Here is a 19651-nt window from a genome sequence, read left to right as displayed (position 1 = left end):
GGGATCCCCAAGAGGGATTTGTTTCTATACAGGTGACTAGTCCGTGGCGCATGCGTAGCAGGCTCTTCCGTTTATTTGCGTCTTCTGAGGGAGATGCCAAAATGAAACTATGGCAACGGAGCAGCGCACTCTTCTATTGGCTCTGGGTTCCGGACGCGGAGGGAACCCTGACGGTCCCGCGTAAAATGAAAATAGACATGAAGGAAGGGAAGTGACCGGAAGGGAGACGATTGTGAGGTCAGCGCTGCCGTTGCCGTCGATGCGGGGGGCGGCCTGTCCTTGACGCGGGGGGGCTTCCAGGCGGGGCGCTCGGGGCGCTGCCGGGGATGTTCCTGCGTGTTATTTCGTTTTCTTCTTCTTAGTGGATTTTGTGCTTCAGAAACGGCGTGTTAGGGGGATGAGATCTAGCTTGCTTTCCCCCTGACGTGCTAGTTTTCGATGAACAGGGCTCTCCTCTCCTCTCCTCTCCTCTCCTCTCCTCTCCTCTCCTCTCCTCTCCTCTCCCGGAGGTATATTCGGTTACGTGAGGTCTGTATAGTAGCACAGACCATATGTTCTGTGTCCAATGGGTTGACCATCCTCCGTGTTGTCGCTCATCACGAGAGGGAATGATGCATAAGCAGCAGTAGCATCAACCAGAACAATGCTAATGCGCGCGCGCACGTTCTAGATTTTGGATGAGAATTCTTAAAAGAAAAAAACCGCTTCTTGCAGACTTGTACTGCTAAATCCCTCTGTTTTAACAGGGCTGTCCTGGACACGTTTCCTCACTTATTCCCAGGGTACCTTTAGGGGCGCTTAGTGGAGTTTGTACTAGATTCCAGTCTGATTTATACTCTGTTCATGGAGTACAAGATTCAGCTAGAATCTAATACTAGACTAATACTAGATTGTCATGCTGACATCTGCCAGAGATCACTCAGGTACTTCATTTCCTACAGAGGCCATTAGATACCATAGCTTGTAGGAGATCTTAGAGACAGGTAGGAAACACATTGAGACTATAAGATGTCCTATATCATATTATACCATTGGACCATTTGATTTAGAAAGCTTGAGGTCTCAGGCTTTCACCAGTTTAAAGGGGGATAGGCCAGGAATAACAATTGGATGTGGCATGTGTATTTTGCTAATGAGTTACTGCCCTTTACCCATACATTATAGGTAATATCCATGCATTGACTGCATTTGAACATAATATGTCCAAATAATAAACTGTGATATAGCATTGCAGGAACAGACCTTGGGCTAGTGCTATACTGTGCCCTTCTTCTGTGAGTCATAAGGAGGAGATTGGGATCTTTTACATCAATTTTCATAGCCTTACATTCAAGCCCTAAATTGTGAATAATTTTAACTATAGTTTATTGGTTTAATGTCACAGTAAGCCTTCATGATGTTCAGCCTCTGTGTGCTCAGTATGACATAACAGCCCATTGTGAGTTAAGCTGCAGCTGCAGGATGCATATGGCTGCCATTTTGCATGCTCAAACCCTGCTTTGGCACTGTTGTGTCATCAGAACCCAACAGCCCTGGTTTTGCAAGGGTTGTTTAACCCTCACATAAACCATGCTTCCTGGGTTCAGGCAACATAAAAACCCCTGAGTTTAAGTTGGAAGTGCAAAAGTAGCACCTGTAGGCACTGCAACTTGTTATAGACTAAATAAAATACATAAAATACAATGAGTCATGCTGTGTCATGCAAAGTCAGTAGGTCTTGGGTTTGCGTACTCCTCCCTCTTCCTATTTTGACAACAACTTTGGAAACTCTTTGTTTCAATTCATTATTATTTTTAACAAAGGACTCTGGTTTGCTTGAACTGAAAATTTGGTTTAAAACTAATTAAATGCGATGGGTGTGGCATAAAAATGTTATAAATAAATAAATATACTTAGTCTAAAACAAACAAGATTCATACTATGGGTTCTGAAGTTGCTTGTTTAAGTTACTATAATTACATCATTGTAAGTGTGAATGAATGAAACAGGAAGGCATGGTTAAATAAAAATGGAACTAATAGCTCCCAAGTCATCCTCTCAGCTGCACAAGAGGAAGGGAGGGGTGGAGTGTATGAGTTCAAAGCTCATGGTAGTTTGTGTTTTGTTATGATTGTTAAAAAAAAGGAAATAAAACAACTTTGTAAACCATAGTATAAAGTAGGCTTGTTTCAGTAAGACTAACCATAGTTTGTCTTGGTTCAAGCTCCTGATTTCTTTGAGGCTGTGCTGGATGAAGAAAGGAGATGGTGAGCACATGAATCTGATGCTTGTTTATGTAACAGTAATTCATCTTATCTTTGAACACAGTGAATGTTTCATTATGGTCCAGAAATCTACACATGCCACTTTAATTAAAAGTAATTAAAGTATGCAGCAAATGATGTTCAAGTTTTCAGAGGTATCTGTACCCAAAATCCTCTCCTCCTAAGGAATTCCACTTACTCATCAAATATCATGCAGTCTTTCACACATCATTTTATTTTGTTTTTCCTTTGACAGGTAGCCCTACCGTGTGTGCTCAGTACTTTAGCTTTATTAATTTTTATTCTGTGATCTAAGACGCTTTGTTCTACTTTTTGAGAAGGATTGAAAAGCTGTTTAAAAAAATCTTGGAGATTAAAAAAAAAGCACTATAAGCACAAAAATGTTTTATATTTTCTTCCATGTTAATAAATGATTGCTTACAACCTGTAATTTTAGTTGCAAGACAAATTGATATAAAGTATTCTTCTTTAGTTTCTCTGGAGTTGTGAAGCCATTAGAGTGCTGAAATGAGCAGTGAGTCCAATGGGAAAGGTTCTGGATGTGGAGGCAGTGGCTTTCGGAGATGGAGAGGAAGAGAAGGATGGCAAGGGCATGGAAAAAATTGTGGGCAAAGAGGAAATTGGAAAAATGCTGCTGCAAAGTCAGTGTCTGGTATGTTCATTCTGTAATTCTGTAACTTGGCTTTATTCTGATTTGCTGTTGGGGCTTGACTTTTTCTTAGGAATATGTTAATCACTGGAATGTATCCTGTGACAGCATAATGCCATGCCCTGGAGTCTAGGACTGTCTTACTTTAGAGTAACTTTACACATAATCATAGCCTTGAAATGGACTGAAGTCTTCAATGTTGAATTTGTCCCAAAGTTGCTTCTCTGAGTAAACAAGCAGTTTTATTAGTACGAAATTGTTGCTATGCTTTGCATAAATTTCTTAAAATTAATTTAAAATCTGTTATCCTTTTTATACTTTTCAGCTCCAGGTCAGCTCATTCAGAAAACATTGGATCAGGCTACTCCTTTTAGAGGCTGGAAACTTTATTTCTCTGAAGGTAGATACAACTTTTTTTTTGGTAGATATAGGAGAACCAAGGTAGATAAAAATCAATTATTTTTTTAAAATACAAAAAAAAAATCATTTCAATTGATTTTTTTTAATAAAATGCTTTTTTGAAGAAATCTCTGTCTAAAGATACATTTTTCTATTTAAGATTCATTATAGTCCAAAGGATATTCATCATGAAATAAGATTAGTTTTTATTATGTAAGATGAGGCTGTAAAGAAAAAAACCAAAAGGATTAACTTGCAGTAGAAACAATACCAATCAAGTAAGCATGTGTGCTTTTAGAGTGTAGAATTAGGGTTACCTGGAGTCATGGCTGTGTGTATTAACTCATTTAAATCATCCAATTCAGCATATGATGACAAATCCATTTTTATTCAGAAGATTGAAGCATTTGAAAAGTTTTTTATGTCTCGAATAGAGCTTTATGACAAGGTAAGTCTTTGTTATGTGATTTTCCTCCCTTCCTTCTCCTCACCCTTCTGCCATTATTCTCCAGTCTTAAAGTTATAGCTGTCTTTGCATGCACTTGTCATCTGTGGCTAGATGGATGACCACAAGTGCCAGAGCCTTTTCCATTGTGCTGCCTTTCCTAGAAAGTCTCGGCAGACCAATACTGTAGGGCTCTTTAAAAGATTTGTAATACCTTGTTTTGCAGATCTTTGTGGGTCTGAAGCAATTGTGTGGCTTTAGGCTCTCTGCCACTGATAGTGTTATTATTGTTTCTTATTGACTGAGTGCTAGCTAAGTTTAATAGCTTTCATATTAACAATTTTATGCCACCATATGTTTTGAAGGCCCTGGGTGGGCAGAAAGCCAGACTACTAATGCAATATGGTAATAACCTTTACAGTGTTAGGACTGGAAGAGAGCTGAATACCTCCTAGACAAATTCTTTGTTTTGACAGCTTTCTCATGTGCTAAACCACATGCATGTTGCTGTGATTCACACTTGATCTTAAGGCATGGTGTGGTTTTCTTGAAATCTAGTCTGTCAGTGTGTCTAGACCTATCTGTACAAGCAAACTATAGTTTGTAAACTAGTTGGTAACCACAAATAGAAGCCATAGGTCTGGTTCACACGACATGACTGCCCACTGTTGCATCATGCTGGACATCTGCCATTTGTGCACAGCACCCGTGGTTTGCTATGACTTTTTGTGCCATGCAACTGCAGGTGGCAGGGGTTGTTTGAGGGGTAGACAACCATGCAATAAGGTGTCCTGTATGGTTTGATAACCTTCTCTGTAAATTCAGCCATGATGGTTTGCTGTATCATACGAATCAGGGCACTCTGTGTGTGTGTGTGTTTGGCTTATGAATTGCGACTTGTATAAACCATGGCTTGTGATATCCGAACCCAGAGCAGTGACCTACTCCTGTCTTGTTTGTGCTATTGTCTTCCCTGAAATTAAGAGAAGTCTGAAAAGAAATCAGCCTGAAGGTTGTTAAATTGGGCAGGAGAGAAAAAACAAATTGGGAAAATAGTTTCTTTGCATTTAGTTTACTCTTTTTATAAGACAATTTATGCCCAACGCAACAATTTTATGCAAATAGAGGCATTGTATTTTCTTATTTATTAAAAATTAGAATTGTACTTCATTATTTACAATAAAATACAGAAAAAATGCTTGAAGTATGGCCCTTTAAAATCCTGTAACAAATTCACTTGTACACAATTTCATTTTGTAGGATGAAATAGAAAGAAAAGGAAGTATTCTTGTGGATTACAAAGATCTGACAAATGATAGAGAAGTGGTAGAATCAATACCTGATATTACTTCTGAATTCAGGGAGATGCCACAGAGAATATTGGACTGCTTGGGCCTGGCCATACATCAGGTAAATGTATTAGGTTGACAGCATGGCATACAATGAGGTACTCATTAAGACTGTAGAATATTGCTCCTGACAGCTGTCTGCAAAATTGGTCCAGGTAAGTCCTCAGTCCTTGCAAGCTGTCATAAGTAAAGAGTTAGTGCTGTTCTCTTTGATTATAAAACTGCAATACATGGAAGTCCATATACAGCAGTACAAGATGGGCCTGTTACTACAGGAGTGGAGTTCCACTAACAGAGGTCTCCTAAAAGCCCTTTTCCTGAGGGTTCCTGCCACACAACACACACAAAGAGTGTAGGACATGGAATTGGGGAATTACAGTGGTAAGGGGAAATATCGAGGAAATCTTCCTTTCAAAGCACCTTCTGTGTGTGCTAGGGGACCTTCAGAAATAATCCAAAGGTGATACCAATTATCCTGTGTATAGTCCAAGTTAGGTAGAGTTTTAGGGACATAAACTTGCCTCTTTCTTTTCCTGTAGGTGCTAAGCAAAGATCTTGAAAAACATGCAGCAGAACTAAAGGAACAAGAAGGGCTGCCAATTGATGAAGAGCCGATAATAAATGTGCCTCATATTCATGCAAGGTAGCTACTTTTTAAATATTTCTAGAAGGAGGAAATCTGCATGTTCAGGAAAGGGGGGTTTGTACATTTGTGCACTGAATGGCACAAACACATTATGGTATAGTTGTAAAAGTAAAACCAGAAACTGGGAATGCAGGGCTGATCTCCCAGGTTACACTGAGAATACTGTTAACTCATCTTCCATCAGTAACCAATGAATGGAGATGCCAGCAGCAGCAATACCATTACCACTGCTGACCTCATTCAGGGATAGTGACAGGCTGTGCTTTGCTGTTACAAGAACACATCCCATCTGGTGCATGTAGGCGAGAAAATTTGAAATGTTATTGAATCAGTGGAAGGCTCATATTAGTTCCCTGGGGGGCCTCTGTGTCAAGCAACTCATCAAGTCCTTTCCCCAGGCTGAGAACAAAAGAGGTTTCATAAAATTCTCCTCTTGCGCTATTGCAGTCTCAGTGTTCACAAAAGTTCTAGCCTCCCTTCCTGAGAGACGGGGAGAGGGGGTAACGTTGCATCAGCAAGGCAAACAGCCTCATCTCACAGCAAAAGCAGTCTCTAGCTGTAGAATGATTAGGGAAGGCAGCTTCAAGGTAATTATTGCTGAAGATCTTCCTGACTAGCTGAGGGCATAAGGCTTTGGGCAGGGTTTCAAGAAACCACCCTGGCTTTTGGACACTGGGAAAGTTCATGACAGTATCTGTTGAACTTTAATAATCTCCTCATTATTCTTTTGATGGAGCCCATAAAACTGTATAAAAACTGATAAACAGTTATCGGGCAGCCAAATGAAAGTCATTGATAAAAGGAAAGTATGTGTGCTGAAAACAGGTGGTGACAAGATCTCCCTGTAGCAATATAGTCCTGTTGATCACAAGTGTTCAGCCAACAGTTTTCAGTGCCTTCCTCCAGAGTGGATTTGATTTAAATCACAAGTCAGTAAGACTAGATTGAAATCATGGTGTTTTTATCTAATATGACAATCATTTGTCATATGGTATGAACAAAATCAGTGATTCAGAAACTGTACTTCCGATAGTAATGGTTATAATTTTCTACATAATTGTGGTACCTGTAAGAAAGAAGGCAGGCAATTGCTGTGGAATGCATAATAATTCCAGGAGCAGGGAAGATCAATGCAGAAAATATATAATTATAGCATATAAAAATAACTTTAGAAAAATAAGCTTCTCAGCACTAAATGGTCTGTATTACTTAATTCAGACACCTGCCAGCAACCCCATTCACACATAATACACAGTCCATTTTGTTCTGAAGTTTGATCTGATAGAATAATCTGCAGTTTAGTTTGTAGAGGTCAATTATTGGAAATACTGAAGTCTTTGCAACTGTAATTCAGGAGTCTGAGCAATATGCCATGTAGAAAGGGAAGTTTTTTTCAGATTGTAAATTAATGCATTGCTAAATTATTGTTAAAAGCATTGGCTTTGAGCTAGAGGAAATTAGTCATGTTTAAATCCAATTGAAATCTGAGTTTGGTTATCATTAATTAAAATGTTATTGATTTTTTTCCCAGTGCAATATTCAGCCTGATTCTATGCACATTTACACAAAAGTAAGCCCTAAAGAGGTGTGCATAGCACTGAAAATGCTAACATGACCTCTCTGGATTGGGGCTATTGCTGTCAATACACAAGCGCCTAATGTTTGTTATTTATGAATTATTGCTTTTTAGAGTGTACAACTTTGATCCGCTTACTCAACTGAAAAATATTCGAGCTAATTGCTATGGGAAATACGTTGCTCTGCGTGGGACTGTTGTTCGTGTCAGTAATATTAAGCCTATCTGTACTAAGCTGGCTTTTATATGCAATTCTTGCGGAAATGTTCAGAGCTTTCCTCTGCCTGATGGAAAATACACTCTTCCCACAAAGGTAATTATTCCAATAATTGAAATACTTTTTAGCCACCTCTTGTTTGTTTGTTTTTATTTAAACTTTTTGTATGCTGTCCAATATCTTATTTATTCATTTAGTAAGCTTCTATGTCGCCCCATTCGCTGATGCCTTGGGGCAGCTCACAACAATAAATAAATACATATTAAACATATAAAAACAATATAATTGGAGACGTCCTGGCCGAAGATATGAAATCAATAAATAAAGCTAACAATTAAAATGACGTTTAAATAAAAATATTAAAGTCTCTGGATGGCTTACAAAAAACAGAAAACCAAAAAACAAAGCAATTATGTACAACAAACAATACACAACACACAGCATCCAATAAATAATGATAAAATCAAAGATAAAACCAATTAACTGTTAAAATATTGGGAAAATAAAAAGGTCTTCATTTGATGCTGAAAAGAATAAAGCGACAGCGCCAGGCGAACCTCCCTGGGGAGCATGTTTCACAGTCAGGGAGCCACCACTGAAAAGGCCCTTCTCTGGGTAGCTACCCTCTTAATTTTCTTCAAAGAGGGCTCCCAGAGAAGGGCCTCTGCCTCAGATCTCAAGGGGCAGGCAGGCACATAGGGAAGACTGATAAGTCTCTAAATACCAAGAACCATTGTTAGCTGTCCTTCAAACTCAAATAGCTCAGCAGAACCTTTCTGTTGCACAAATGCAATGTACAACCCTTGCACAAAGGTAATGTGCAAGTGCTTATTCATCTGCACTCAGGGATATGTAACTTTAGTTGGATTAATCTCCTTAACAGTTTGGAACCTAGTTTTTGTTAGTGCAAGCATATTCTCATCAACAGAGTGACACAGATGGATAATGTCCTAAAATAGTAAGATTTAACAGAAAACAGGTTATCTTTCACAAAATTGGCTAAATTTCTCCTCCCTTCTTGTTTACTCTTTTATGAGCATGGGTCATATATTTAAAAATTAAACTAAAGAATTATACATTGTAGTGTTATTAATGGGAGAGGAAAAGAATCTTCTGAAAATCACGTAAGATTTGACTTTTTCCTGCCAAAAAGAAAAAGAACTTCAGGTATTGATACATAAACGTGCTTTTGTGGTTTTAGTGCCCTTTGCCTGAATGCCATGGACGATCATTCACTGCAGACAGAAGTTCTCCTTATACAGTCACAGTGGACTGGCAGTCTATTAAGTAAGCACTCTGTGTGGTTCTTTTAAACTGACATTTCTGCTGTATTATTAATTGGCATTTGTTGATAAACTCTAAACTATCACATTTATATACACTGAAATGTGAGGAAAACATTCCCATGTTCTTGAGATAATTAATAATTGACTTCATCTTTATAAGGTAATATACTCCTTTTATTTTTTGAAGCTCGGTTGAGCAAACATCTCATTCTGAAATGCAACGTTCCATCTCTTCTCTCTTATATTGGTTTAAAACAGTAGTAAGTCACATCGATCTGAAGTAAGCAATCCTATTTTATGTGCCATGCATGAAACACAAATGTGGCACTTTGAAGAGTTTGGTTTGACCTCTGGTTCCCATGTACTCTTCTTCCTGAACGAAGTGCTACTCTGTCGAAAGAAAATGGCATAGTTATAATTGATTTGTAATTCATAAGAACTAGGTGTCAGACATGAAGCAGAACGTTTTGAACATTTTTTGAGCGGTTGTCTGTTTCTTGAGAGGGAATGGATTGCTAAGAAGAATATTATACCTATGCTCCAGGATACAAGGTGTGTCTCTGTAGCTTTCCAGGAATAAATCGGGATGCTCATTTTGATCGACAGCATCCCAAACTGCGTGTGTATGCCATGTCTTACCAGTTCATCCCCTGCAGCTGTTTAATGTAACTATCTCCCTTGATTAAGGCTGGGAGTATAAATGTGGACTATCTTTATATAATAACTGAAACACAGATTTATTGTACTGTGTATTCTAGGATTCAAGAGCTAATGTCAGATGATCAGCGAGAGGCTGGTAGAATTCCTCGCACAATAGAGTGTGAACTGCTTCAAGACCTTGTAGACAGCTGTGTTCCAGGAGATGTGATTACAGTTGCAGGAATTGTCAAGGTGTCAAACACTGAAGAAGGTATACTGTATTGTGTATGGCTTATCTGAGTTGATTTTATGCCAGTGTTCTTCTTTGTGGGAATTTATTAAGTATATGGTTATGGAAATTGGTAAACTGGTAGAGGAAACCTGCCCAAATATAGTAATTCTTACAGCAGTCTGTCTGTGTGCATGACTGTGTAGAGATGGACCTAGTGAGAAGTGATATAGGTAGGATTTTGAGTGGTTGTCTGGTACAGATCCCTGGTCGATATACAATATTACCAGACCCGAATTTGTGGAACTAGATGGACTTGGCCACTCTGGGCCCATTGTTTCTTCCATACATTTCTTGCTGTTTCTGACTAAAGCAGTTAACTTTTCTAGATTGTTGGTACCTACAGGAATGTTGTAGGTAGATTACACTTGGATTGAATGCTCCTCCATACAGAACATCCACAGACAAAAAAACCTAGCATGCTAGAGAAGAGTCTAGTCTTTTTCTAACTGTGCTAGTTTCCTATGTAAAGGGATTATTTTTGAATGTAGAAGCAATCATAAGCTTCCATAGTCTTATGTGGTATAAGGGAGACAGAGATTTACTGCCTCAGTGAGGTCTACAAAGTCTGTATAGTGTCCAAAAGCCATCTATTTTTTTGTTAAGTACATCTCAAAATTCTTGTCAGATGACAATCCATAGATGCTACCAATATTCATTTCTAAAACAATCATGTAACAGCATACCTAATTAATTGTCATTATCTATTTTACTTTGGCCCTTGGAGCTGAATAAACTAATAACTTCTGATAATGAGGAGTTGTCCTCCTGTCTTTAGCCCTTAACCAATATTTAAATCTTGCTTAAAGAACCCTTATATATTATGTCCCCAAACAGAGATACTAACATGACTGCTGTTTTGATAATTTAACAGGGTCATCTAGAAATAAAAATGATAAATGTGTGTTCTTACTATACATTGAGGCAAACTCTATCAGTAATACTAAAGGACAGAAAGTCAAGAATGATGAAAATGGAATAAACCATCAAGCATGCATGGAGTTTTCACTTAAAGATCTGTATGCCGTCCAGGAAATTCAAGCTGAAGAGAACCTATTCAAATTGATCATCAAGTATGTTGTTGCTTGCTGTAATGTATTAATATATTTGCTTGCTGTAATGTATTGATATTCCAAACCAGCAGTGTGAACTAAATGTTGATCACATTTTTGGAGAAAATATGTGGCATATTATTTAATGACACAACATTACTCAGGTAGGTGTAATTGAAGTTAAGCAGCAGTTTCTTTATATTCTTTCCATATGTGGGGGACATTTGTAACTTCAGGATGATGATGATGATGATGATGATGATGATGATGATGATGATGATGATTTAAAGGCAGATACCATTATGAGGTTCTTCTGGAATCCATGATGGAACACGGGCAAGGTTGCTGCTAACCATTGCTTTGAAATTGGGCATATTTTGTTGTGTTCTTGGCATCTTGGAACTAAAAAGAAGCACATTTGTACTAATGTTACAGAACAGGGCTATTCCAGTAAGGGATGATCTCCTCTCTCCTCATGGATACCTCACTTATGTAAAATCAGAAATGTATAAAAAAGCAAAAACAAGAATCCGGGTTTGAAAATGTGGTAATAAGAACAATGCCAATCAACTATAGTTGTAGAAATGTAACAAAAGGATGCTGTGAGTTGCAACTGGAAGGAACCCAGCCAGATAACATCCCTCTGGTACTGCTGCTGTGCTCACTTAGGACATCTTCACAGGTAAGAGAGGATGTCCTTGTAGTGTTTGTGATGTCACAAACACTGTACTTAAAGACAGGGCCATTATTGGCCAGAGGCACTGCAGGACTCTGCAGGAAAAGGCTCATGAATTGGCTTTTCTGCTGAAGGGCCTTCTTTTTGAAAGAAAAGCATAAACTAAGCTTTGTGATCTGAGAAGAACAGATTAGTGGCAAGTGGAAGACACAAAGTAGATGGAATTGGATTTTGAGGTGCTATTAGAGGAGGAACCAAAGCTGCATAGTCTACAGTCTTGGGAGCCAGGATGTTCAGGTTATAGCAGAGCTGAGCAGTAGCCATCTTGCATGAGTAGAAGGAACAGTGAGTACAGCTGCTTTTTCTGTACCTACTATAGATTTATAAATATTCATGGATAATGCCTAATGTTAAGGAGCTAAAACCCATGCGGCCAAAGTCAATATCTTATTGCTTTATTGAATGGAGGATATGTAATGATTGAAATCAAAGGATTTTTATTCTACCAGTCATAACGTCCTCAAACAGAATTCTCACAATATTCCAGCTTGTGGAACCCTGGGGGAAAGTAATTTTTTTCTACTTGTCCCCTCTCTCTGTAGTCCCCAGCATTGACTTCCATATTTTCTAGAGGGTCCCTCAACCTTCTGGAGCAGAGTTTGGGGGCACTGTAAGGGAAGGGTAGGATGTAAGGGAAGACTGTTTTCCCCATTACACTGGGTGGAAGACTCTGCTGGTCCAAATGCCTCCTGTAGATGGATGGGGGAGCTCTTTGGTCTGCCACAGGCTTTCCCTGAATCCGTCCTGATAAGTCCACAAAGTGCTTATCTTTGGTAGAATTGTGTCTTGGCACTCTTCATGGCCTGGAAGCATTTAAAACCTAAGTTCTGAAATTTGCAAAGGAAGAGCAGGTATGAGACTTGTAAAAACGCTCAATCCTTTGGTTAATTCTCTTACCATTGTCAAGATGTTAGCAGGGTCATGTGTGATGTGCTTCTGTATAAGAAAAGACGATCAGTGGGAATTAGCAGATGAGAATCATGCCATATTTTTAAAATACAGTTTTCATACTAGGTGTTGTATGGATACAGACAGTGATCTGAAAGCATGTGGGCAATGGCTGCTGAAATCCCAGAAGCCAAGCCAATCCCAGGAGTCCATGGATGGCATTTCAGGGCCTTAGGTAGCACCTTGCTCTTGTCCCTCCCCATGACTAGCAGGAGCGACATTACTGATACTGAGTGCATGCACATTTGTTTGATTAGCACAAGTTATACAGGCTACAGAATTCAGTTCAGTTGTGCTGCAGAGGGCATGTACATGCATGAGGCTGTTAGCACAGGTTATGTGCAACCCTAAAAATATATTACTAATATTGCTTTTTTCTTTCCTAGCTCCCTTTGTCCTACTATCTATGGTCATGAGGTAAGTGTATCCCAATTACAAACTTCTGAGGCCTGCATTCTAAATAGTCACCAGAAAATGCAGGGGTTTTCTTGACTTGATTACATTTTGTCAATGAATTGGGTTGGCAATACAAAGAAGAGCTGCAGAATAGCACTGCGTACTGTTGGGGCTTTATTGCTTTCCTACCTGTTGTGAGATTCAATCTGTTATCTGGGCATTAACCTATATGTTCTTGAATTCCTCATACAATGTGCTCTGTTCTGATGGCCACATCAAAGATACATAATGAACTGCAAGGCAGCTGACAACTTAAATATTGGCTACCTTTAAGTATTAAAACATGTATCTAGCATCTTATGGTATGTGGCAGTTAAAGATTTTGCAAATATTTTTTATAGGAGTTTACCAGAAATGGTTCTTTCTATAAACTGATTCCATGAACATATGGGAGACGTGTGTGAACGCATTAGCCTTGTAATATTGCCTTGTTCTGGTGCTCAGTACCCTGCCACTGCATTATTATCTCTGCTTCTGAAGGCGAGGATCTTCAAGTTCTTGCTGGGTATCTGTGCCATGTGCTGCTAGCGTGAGCTAATCCTTCCAAGTACATTGTGTTTCACTCTCTCACTGAATAGATTGTGAAAGCTGGTTTAGTGCTGGCATTATTTGGAGGATGTCAGAAGTACATGGATGATAAAAACAGGATTCCTATTCGAGGAGACCCACACCTGCTGGTGGTTGGAGATCCAGGACTGGGGAAAAGTCAGATGCTGCAAGTATGGCGTCATTTACTAATAGATACAGCTTATTTCTTTTTCAGTGCTAACTGTAAAACTTCTTTTGAAGTTTAAGCTTGCAAAATGCACTTTGTCCATTTGTTTCCTTAGGCTGTATGCAGTATTGCACCTCGCGGTGTCTATGTCTGTGGCAATGCCACTACTACATCAGGCCTGACTGTAACTCTGTCTAGGGACAGCTCATCTGGAGACTTTTCTTTGGAAGCTGGTGCCCTTGTGCTTGCTGATCAAGGTACTGCATGGAGCGCTACTTGAATGACTTGAGCTTTCATGGTTAGTGTCCACTTCATTAAAAGCATGAAGTGCAACCTGAGCAACTTGGGACCAGGTTACCTTAGGAACTGCCTCACCTTTTATGCCCCTGCCTGGCCTTTGCAGTTCTTAGGAAAAGCAGAATGTTGTGCTGGTCCTGGCATTTCTCCCCTTTTCCTTTTAAAATAAATTGTAGAGCCCACAGCTTTGACAACAACAGCAACAGGGCTTTGGTTGCCACTAATGAGTGATAGCAGCCAGAACTCAACTGCTGTTTTAAAATACTTCTGAAATAAAGGAAAAGGGAAATAAAGGAAAATAAAGGAATACATAGCTACCCAACACATGTATTAGTAAGCTACTTAAGGTGGAATCCAGTCAAGATACCCAGAAGCCCCTAAACTTAGGGGATGATGGGCATCCTATGCAGAGTGGAGGGAGTGGTGGAGATGGTCTGCATGTCCCAGCTGCTTCTGCTCTGTATTTTTCCTATGTGTTTTCAGCCAAGTAGCTGGGGCAAGGGGCCTTAAGACCATTCCCTTACTTCCCCATCAAATTGCTTTGTGCTTTTTCTCTTTTCAGTAGCGTACCCTGAAATGCACCCCACCCCCCTCCTGCATGCATCACATGAACCTCTGGAATGACAGTCCTAGTTCCTATGTAATTCTGGGATTCTTTAGGTTAACAGAAGTATATACATTGATGGTAAATTAAAAGAAATATACACTTTAAAATAAAAAAACTAAAATGATAAACAGGACACAAATTTCTGGAATATATGGAATATTGTCATACAGTTGTGGGTGGGGAGGAATAAGGTGGGGTTGGCACACTCAAGTTCCTAAAAGCTTTATAGTACATGTCCTGGGAGTGGAAAAGGGGTTAGGGTGTTTTGGATACATGCTGTAAATATATAGTGTCTTCCCTGCACTATACAGGGATAGTTCATCCCACTCACCTCCTACGCTAGACAGAAGGAATAAGGAACCTTTCACCTTCCAGATGTTTTGGAGCCTAATTCTCATCAACTTTAGCTGATTTGCTCCATGGTTAGAAATGTTGGGTCCAGCAACATCTAAAGGGCCACTGACTCTACTCTGGTTCAAAACCTGGGGTCCCCAGCAGTATATAACTCAGCAAGGGAAAACCTCAGTCTTATTTCCTCCCTCCCACCAAGCCTGAACAGGAGCTTTCATCTTAGGGGTGAGAATACAAAGCAACATTTTGTTGCAGGTCCCACTTGCACTTATTTCTGACTGATCCTGAACTCCTATGGATGCCTGTTTAGGTTACATAGGTCTTCTCAACAGACCTAAAGAAGGTTGCTCTGTGACTTATTTTTGGACAGACCTGACTGCTACCTTGTGTGAACTTTGCAAATTGACTTCACAATATTTTACAGCCTGAATTAGAAACACGTGTGTTGAAACAAATGTCAGTATGATTACCATTTTCTGTAGGGGGCTATGGGTACATGGTCCTGGGTACTAAATGTGTATAATTGGAGCAAAAAATACTGATTAGAAGAACCTATTTTAAACGTACTTTCCTACTGATGTATTTCACTTGTCAATTGCAAGAGTACAGGAGATGTGTTTATTCTGTTGTTTTTACTTCCATAAACTTTTGCTTAGGTATTTGTGGAATAGATGAATTTGATAAGATGGGGAGCCAGCACCAAGCTCTTCTGGAAGCCATGGAACAGCAAAGTATTAGTCTTGCTAAGGCTGGTATAGTTTGCAGTTTGCCAGCCAGAACTTCCATTGTAGCTGCAGCAAATCCATTTGGGGGCCACTATAACAAAGCCAAAACAGTATCTGAGAATTTAAAGTAAGTACTTCTAAAATGTTTGTCCAATAGCTTGCTACAGAAACAAAAAATAGGGGATTTTTCATGCATTAATTTTTGCAGATTTGGTGGACTTTTTAAAGAAAAGTGTAAATATTTTTAACATTGATTTAAACCTATACATAAGTTTCTTTGAACAGACTCCACATATTTGGATTCTTTACAATAACTGTGTTCTCAGTTATTTTTAACTTAGAGAAAAAGAGATGTGATAGTTATCTCCCAAACACAGAAATGCTGTATTTACTCTTCTTTCCCGCATAGAATGGGAAGTGCTTTATTGTCCCGATTTGACTTGGTATTCATACTGCTGGATATACCAAATGAAGATCATGACCACTTGCTTTCTGAACATGTGATGGCAATGAGAAGTAGAAAGCAGACTGGATGCAGCAGTGCTGTAGTGATTCGTAGGAACTCTCAGAATTCAAGTTTATCAATCCTTGAAGCAGTTTCAGACAAACCATTGTCTGAAAGATTAAAGGTAAGAATCTTTTCAGGTATTTTTAAAATAAAATCTCATTATCACAATGTCATACTGCTTAGAGGTAGCAACATTTTCTCCTGTCTTTCACACGGAAGGCCAGAGAAGAGGGTACTTAGCCGGTATCTTAAAGTTTCTGCAACTCCTATTGCTTTCCCTACCACAACAGGCATAGTAATGCAGGTAATTAGAATCCCTTATGCTTTTTGTTGATGTCACTTAACTATTAATGATGTGTCTGGGCATCAGCAAAACCTTGTGGCTCCATAAACCTGGTCTCTGTTTTTCATTGCATCCATATTTGTATCTTGTTGGTTGTTATTTTTGCCTTACCCATTTCTGCTTTTCCCAGTTCCTACTGCAGTGTTTTCCCATCCAGCTGCCAAATTCTCAATAACCTGGTCTACTTCTGCCAGGCTATCACTTGCCTAAATTCCCTTCTCACCATTCTTAATTACACACAGAAAACCAACATACTGCCAGAAGGGAAGCTATCCTTAGAATGAACAGAATATTATATAAATTGTGGTAGCTATCCTGTAGATGGTTTAGCTGTTGGTTTATTAAGGATTTTAGGATTATCTGTGAGAAATGTTTTAGCATTCTGTTTCTGGATGGGTGGAAGACCTGCTTTGGAGGCCTCCCTCTCTCCCCTTTCACTTCTCTCTTTCTATGGTGATGCTTTGCAGGCCTCCCCCTCTCTTCACTTTTTCTCTCTCCTTGGTGATGCTTTGGAGGACCTCCCTCACTGCTCTTTTGCTTCCTGTCTATGGTGTTGCCCTGAATTAGAAAGAGTTGTGTTGAAACAAAAGTCAGTATGATTACCGTTTTCTGTAGGGGGCTGATGATTTCCTGCAGTAACTTTGTTTTAATTAATAGGCTTTATGGCAGTTCATTTGTAAGTAGGGGTTGTTGGTAACTCGGATGTTCATAACTCAGGGACTGCTTGTACTGTTGTGTTCAAAGTGCAGTAATGGAGTGGATGTAACAAACAGGATCTACAGCAGAATGACTTTCAGCAATACTGAGATGAGAATTCAAGCAGGGTGTTCCAGGTCTAACACTCTGCCCATGAAAACCACTGTGCTTTGTATCTATTGTTGTTAAGCTTGCACATCAACTGGAATGGTGCAGTCCGTGAACCATATTTGTAATTGTTAGCTCATTCCAGGAGAAAGCTTTGACCCAATTCCACACCAGCTGTTAAGGAAGTATGTTGGCTATGCTCGGCAGTATGTACACCCCAGATTATCTCCAGAAGCTGCCCATGTCCTCCAGGAATTCTATCTTGAGCTCCGACAACATAGCCAACGAGCAGATACTACACCCATCACCACACGACAGCTAGAGTCATTGATACGTCTTACTGAGGTATCCTTTCCTTTCCTTTTTTGAAATATATATTACTTGAGTTTAACAGCAGGCAGATTTTTACAGGCGATGTTTTAAAGTATGGGCACAAAAGTTCTTTTGTTTGTACTTTCCAAATAAAGAAGTAGAGTCAAACCTCGACCTTCGTGGGTTTAACTTTCACAGATTTGATCATTCATGAGTTTGCCACCTGTCATTCAATGGGGTTTTCTTGGAGCATTGTGGTGTACTGTGGGAATTCGCAGATGATGTGCATAAACTAGAAAATGTAAAGAAAAGTAGTTCTTGCCACATCCTGCAGTCAAGGAAGATGGCCGCCACCACACCATCCACCTGCTAGTTCCCCCCTCCTTTGTGGGGGCACTCAGCATGGGGGCCTCTGCACAGGGGCCAGGCTTCCCCTGCTCCTGACACGAATGTCTACTAGGGTGGTGTCCTCCATGTGCCCCCGTGTTGTGCTACCGGGCAGGAAGGCCCCCCAGTGGGCATCCAGAATCCACAGTGGTATCGGCTACCTACCCCACCCATCTTGAAACATGGACCAAGGAGTCTAACAGGCATGCGAATCAGAGGTTTGACACACTGATTTTTTTTTTTTCAATTAACTGGTAGGAGTACATGTCGACAATATAGGGTAACTCTCAGGGAGAGAGGGAGCAGCAGTCTAGTACACTTATGGTCAACAGTATTAAGAGTTAAGGTTTGTGGGGGCTAGAGATATTTGCAGTTTTTTCACTTTTATGGAAGTCCTGGAGCCCTAACACCTGTGAATGTGGAGGGCCAACTGTAATTTATTTTGATTAATAAACATTACCAGTGACCTAAATCTAAATTGCCAAATTTCTTGTGAGCCCAGGAAAGCAAGGAAAGAACTCACCCTACTTTTATGCTACTCCCATCTTTTTGTGTAAATAAAAATTACTGTTGTGTTAAAAGTTAACAAACAGACTTCAACCATATTTATAGGCTTCAGTTCTCTGAACTGTTCCTTAGTTGCATGGATGATTTTGTCTTCTGCTTCTGAGCTTTTGTGTAAGTTTGAAGGTTTTGTCATCATTGCCCTTAGAAGGGCCTTTAAATAAAGATTGGATGCCTCCAGATGGATACTACTCCAGATAACACCAATGCTGAGTGGGCTACTAAAATTCTCTCATCTTAAATAGGATTCTGTTGAAAATCAATTTCTCTTGCAACAATATTATGCTGCTGCTAAACTTCAATTTACTATTATCTATACTCCTTTTTGCCTCACTATCATATTTTACACTGAAGCTATTATGTTCCCATTTTGCTTTACTGTGCTAATTTTTTATAACAACATTTTATAATTCACATATACTGTAAAATTTCATCCCAAAATTATGAAAAGAAAAAGAGAAAAATATATGCATATATACACTTGTCTATATTGATATAATATTTATGAAAGATATATAAGAAAATAAAATTTTCCAATAATCATACTTAAATTTTAATAAAAGCAAACTAGTTATCCAAATAAGTATCCATTTGAAGGTGGCATTTAAATGCCACCCATTTAGCTATTGAAAGCCTTGTCAGTGCCTCAATCCGTTGCATTATAGGAGGGGAACTTCCTTCCCACATTGTAATATCACTTTTCTGAGGAGCATCACTGTTTTTTGTTACATGACGTTCTGTTGATTTTAATCTATTAATTTATCAGGTTTCTTTGTGTGTCTACCCACCGATCTTCAAAATTATTTTGTCAGTTTGGCCTTAAACCAAGTCAGACTATTGGTCCATCTAGCCCAGTCTTTCTTACTCTGACTGGCAATGGCCGTTCAAGGTCCCAGAAGGCAGAGAGATCTCTCCCAGACTAGCTTCCCAATATCATTGTGTGATACCAGGAATTACAGATACAGATTAGAAACTACCCTGAATCCTTGTGCATGCAAAACATTTCTGCCACTGAGATATGTGTTCTTCCATATATTTCCAGCCATATTTCAAGTAGGCAGTAAAATAACATGAGGGCTTTTTCTGA

The 19651-nt window shown here is 39.3% G+C and overlaps 1 protein-coding gene across 3 annotated transcripts in view; it reads left to right on the top strand.

The window, feature by feature from the left end:
- MCM8 (minichromosome maintenance 8 homologous recombination repair factor) overlaps window positions 1-19651 on the top strand; it is a 29427-nt gene that overhangs the window by 6095 nt on the left and 3681 nt on the right. Inside the window, exons 1-17 of one of the 3 annotated variants that reach the window (XM_044444147.1) lie at window positions 125-237; window positions 2204-2246; window positions 2737-2916; window positions 3239-3313; window positions 3678-3760; window positions 5018-5167; window positions 5646-5749; window positions 7443-7641; window positions 8747-8832; window positions 9590-9741; window positions 10634-10832; window positions 12882-12912; window positions 13530-13670; window positions 13782-13923; window positions 15578-15773; window positions 16056-16275; window positions 17437-17646. In XM_044444147.1, coding sequence (XP_044300082.1) covers window positions 2772-2916; window positions 3239-3313; window positions 3678-3760; window positions 5018-5167; window positions 5646-5749; window positions 7443-7641; window positions 8747-8832; window positions 9590-9741; window positions 10634-10832; window positions 12882-12912; window positions 13530-13670; window positions 13782-13923; window positions 15578-15773; window positions 16056-16275; window positions 17437-17646 — 2133 coding nt within the window. In that variant the 5' untranslated portion in view covers window positions 125-237; window positions 2204-2246; window positions 2737-2771. Of the gene's footprint in view, window positions 1-124; window positions 238-2203; window positions 2247-2736; window positions 2917-3238; window positions 3314-3677; window positions 3761-5017; window positions 5168-5645; window positions 5750-7442; window positions 7642-8746; window positions 8833-9589; window positions 9742-10633; window positions 10833-12881; window positions 12913-13529; window positions 13671-13781; window positions 13924-15577; window positions 15774-16055; window positions 16276-17436; window positions 17647-19651 lie in introns of those variants that run through there. The other 2 variants (XM_044444146.1, XM_044444148.1) reach the window with 2 other exon arrangements.

Source organism: Varanus komodoensis, unplaced genomic scaffold (assembly GCF_004798865.1).
Source record: "Varanus komodoensis strain SLA01 unplaced genomic scaffold, ASM479886v1 scaffold44_3, whole genome shotgun sequence".
Classification (NCBI taxonomy): domain Eukaryota; kingdom Metazoa; phylum Chordata; class Lepidosauria; order Squamata; family Varanidae; genus Varanus; species Varanus komodoensis.
The sequence above is the reverse complement of the archived record's forward strand: the minus strand, read 5'-3'. Positions and strand labels throughout refer to the sequence as shown.